The sequence below is a fragment of the Talpa europaea genome (genome assembly GCF_964194135.1).
Source record: "Talpa europaea genome assembly, chromosome: 13".
Lineage (NCBI taxonomy): Eukaryota > Metazoa > Chordata > Mammalia > Eulipotyphla > Talpidae > Talpa > Talpa europaea.
In genome coordinates, this window is record NC_140080.1 from 10,180,329 (window position 1) to 10,184,257 (window position 3,929).

The window sequence follows — 3,929 nt, forward strand, 5'->3', positions numbered from 1 at the left end:
ACTAGTAAAGTTTGATTTCCTTCTCACAGTAAATATTTAATTTTCTGATTTCCAGTTTACAATTGTTTATAATGGACAAGAATGAATATTTGTTCAATAATACTTTTATATTAATTAGGTGTATGACAATAAATCTCCACACATTATCCATTAGTATTTAGGTTCTTTAATAGGGATGTAACACTATGAACCACTAGCTATAAAACACATTATTATCTTGGTGGCTTTACAAATCTTTTCTTCAGCTGTAAATTCTAAATTAAAAAATTCTAAGAAATTGGAGAACACTGAAAAATTATTGACGTTGATCCCCCCTGTATATTATTTTCATTATATTCTGAAAGAGAACATGAAAATTGTTGTAACTGACCATCTTGCTAGTGTTATAAAAGATTGGTGGAAGCAAGAAATTGTGCCACTGATACGCAGAATTGTGTAGTCATCTCTATAAATCATTAGGAAAAGGTTCAAAGATGAAAAACAAACAAACAAACAAACAAACAAAAAAAAAAAAAAACAGTGGTGATCCCAAAATTATTTTGAGGACAAGTTGCTTAGTTAAAAATCATCACTTTCCCCCCACTCATAATAATGATTCTCCCCTCTCTAAGGCTTTTAAAAACATACATTACACAGTACAATAGCAAAAATCAAGGACAGCACAAACTATTTTCAAGAACCAAAAAGTCTCCAGTGCAGAAAAGTATCTGCTAATCAAGAGTAGACTTCTTTGGGGACATGAATCCACTAGTTTGTAATTTATTACGAAGATTTCTCTTTTCTCTTATGGGGAGAGTCTACTCTACTGGAAGTGGCCACCCCGTTTTCTGTTCCTTTTCTCGAGGACCGGCCTTTAGTCCGTTTCTTCTTCCCACTTGGGGCCTGGAGAGTGGCCTCTTCTCTCACCCACCTCTGAAGCTGGGCGCTAAACAGATTCCAGGTGATGTAGGCTTGGATGGTGCAACTGGACGCCAGGACGGCGATTTTGGCTGCTAGCACATTCACGTCTCCGGCCAGGGCGTCGGGGCCGGGGCTCTGCGCTCCGGCCAGGTGGAAGCCCACGGTGACGGCAGAAACCATGAGTGTCACGAGCCGCCCCAGAATGAACACGACTGCCCACAGAGAGAGCTCCTTCTGGTACCTGTCATCACTGAAGTACAACAGGTCGCAGATGTGGGAGAGAAACTCCACAAAATAGTGCAGCATCAGCAGCAGCAGCCCCAGGTGGTTGAGGTACAGCAGGTACGCGCCCGCGATGTGGAAGAGGTGCAGCCCGATGTAGACCAGCTGGCGGGGGAGGTCCTGTTTCTTGGTCCTCTGGAAGTAGAGCTCGGGGAAGGCGTGGAACCAGTAGGCCAGCTGCGCTATGTAGAAGAACTTCATCTGGAAGGTCATCACGCGGTGGGCGCGGGCTCGCCACAGCAGCGCGGGGTCGGCCAGGCAGTCCTCGGAGGCCAGGATGAAGGTGCCCCAGACGCAGGACACCAGGTAGAACGCACTGAACTGCCCGGACTCATTGAACCGGCTCTGTTTCGCTTTGGGGAACTGCATCCGCCTGTTGAATTTATCCAGCACGTACTCCTGCAGGGTGGCGTGCAGGATGATGACCACGAGCATGTAGAAGAAGACGGTGGCCAGATCCTTGACGCCGTACTGGTACAGGGACCTGGCCTCCGAGGCCGGCCCCTGCGCGCCCGGGGCGGAGACGCTGTGCTGCAGCGTGATGAACACGATGGACACCTCGGCGGTCCCCTCGAACATGAGCCCCAGCACGAAGAACATCCCCAGGCAGGCGACGAGGTCCGCGTGATTCTGCAGGATGAACTCCTGGCTCAGGACCGGGGGGTTCTTGGCGCTCTTCTTGCGAAAGGCCATGGCCGCGCGCCCCCGACACTCACCGCCGCGCTGCGCCCGCCGTCCCTGGGGCTCCTCACCGCGCCGCCACTGCTCCGGGGGCCGCGCTCCCCATCCCCAGCCCGCCTGGGGCGCCGCGGCCGGCCCGAAAGCGCACCCCGAAGGCGGAGGCCGGCGCACTGGGCATGCGCGGAGGCGGGGCGGGCAGGCGAGCGCTGCGCCCTACCCAGCGCAGGGCCGGGCGGGGCGGCGGGCGTGAGCAGGCGCCGGGATCCGTGCCCCCCGGAGTCCGCTGTCAAGGTCAAGGTGCTCCCAAGTGATTTTTCGGAGGCATCTTCGTGAGGAATCACGGTGGCGCGGGAGCGAGCCCGGAGCGGCCCCAGGAGGATGCGCGCAGACGCGCAGTCACCGCAGCTGCAGCTCCTGTGGGCGCCCCCCGCGCCCAGCCTCTGCAGACCCCCCAAAAATGGGAGCTTTGCGGCAGATGCCAGGAGGCAGATACAGCCTGCCTCTGCTGGGACCAGCTCGTTTGAGGCATCTTTTAGTAGACGGGGAGCGGCGGCACAGAGAGTTTGTGGGTGATGCCCAAGATCACACAGCTGCCGGCGGCGGGGCCCAGACTGCACGCCAGACCCTCCCCGTGCAGAATGTGAGCCTTTCAGGAAGGCGCCAGGTCGCCTCTTGTGAGACACTCACACCTGGAGAAGCTTCACCGGAGTAAGGACAAAGCATACTAAAAGATAACAGAACAAGACCAAAAATCAGACAAAAAGAAAAAAAAAAAAAAACAAACAAAAACAAACACGTAGATATGGAAAAGTCTTTGAGCTACTAAGGCCATAAGTGAATCACCTCAATCTAGCAGCTCAGAGACTTATGTTTCTTTATTTTTTTTTGCATGTAATTTGCTAAAATCCACACATGAAAAAGAGATTGTTTTGTAAACGCTCACACCTTCATCAGCTCAAATTTCATGTCAGTCTTCCAATTTCTCTTTGAATCCACACCAATTTTCTTCTTCTTCTTCTTCTTCTTCTTCTTCTTCTTCTTCGTCTTCTTTTTTTTCCCCTGTGTCTCATCAAATCATCATCATTAGGTTTGAAGTTTGGAATTTACATCTTAGAAGAAAAAGAGCTGTATGATTGAAAGGAGAAAGCCCCCATTACATTTAGAACGTGCAGCTGCCTTAGCCACGTTCTTCTTGTCATGCTGACAAAGAGGCAGAGCCACTTGTGTGGTTAAGTTGAAGGTACTGAATACAGTATTCTGATGAACAGACAGCTGCCTGCATTTCCCACCACAGACACATGATTGAATACAGAATTTGTTGTGGAAAGTACTTCCCCTGCCTAGTACTTCCATATCTTTTCTTACTAAGAAAGATTTACTTCTAGAAGGATTCCTTATTGGATACCCCACTTTTTAAAAGGGTCCCTTGCATTCCTTTTCTTTGTCTTTTTTCTAGCTGTTAGAGTTTGGCTCCCAGTCTTCAATGTTGAGTACTATTTGCAGTTAACTCAATAAGGCAGACACTATAAATAGAACTTCAAAAATTGGGGCTTCGGAATTGGGGGGGAAATCAAACTTGTTGAAGGAGGTCCAGAGAAAACCAAGAACAGTGCTTGTGAGAACTGGCAAGTGTACTCGAAAGAAAGTGTATGTTTACCTTTTGAAATTCATGTTAAGTTTAAATATAGAATTCATCAGAATTCTTATATGCATAGACAACATGACTGGGATCATTTTGTAGCAAACAAAATATAAAAACACCTACGTAATCTGAAGTTGACACTTCCATTAAAATGTGTGTTTAGCAGTATTTTTGTCAGGCCTTCCAACTATACCAGTGCAAAGATGACAGATTTTGCCACATAAAAGGTATAAAACAACATGAACAGCACACACATTTATGTAAAAATGTGCTGTGCTATTTTATGAGTAAGGAAAGATAACTGAGTTGGTTTAAAATTATCTCTTAAATTAAAAAAAAAAATCAACTCTTTACCCCACTCTACTTGATTTTTCAAGTAGAGAAACTTCTTTGGCCATATCATCCTTCCTTTGAACACCAAATG

At 47.7% G+C, this 3,929-nt stretch overlaps 1 protein-coding gene across 1 annotated transcript; it reads right to left on the reverse strand.

Moving 5' to 3' along the window:
- Positions 1–750: 750 nt before the first annotated feature.
- TRAM1L1 (translocation associated membrane protein 1 like 1) lies at positions 751–1,875 on the reverse strand (the record flags this gene model as incomplete). The annotated part of the gene is made up of 1 exon (XM_084251942.1): positions 751–1,875. The coding sequence occupies one exon, from the start codon at positions 1,873–1,875 to the stop codon at positions 763–765; it is 1,113 nt and encodes a 370-aa protein (XP_084108068.1). The 3' UTR covers positions 751–762.
- Between the last annotated feature and the right edge of the window lie 2,054 nt (positions 1,876–3,929).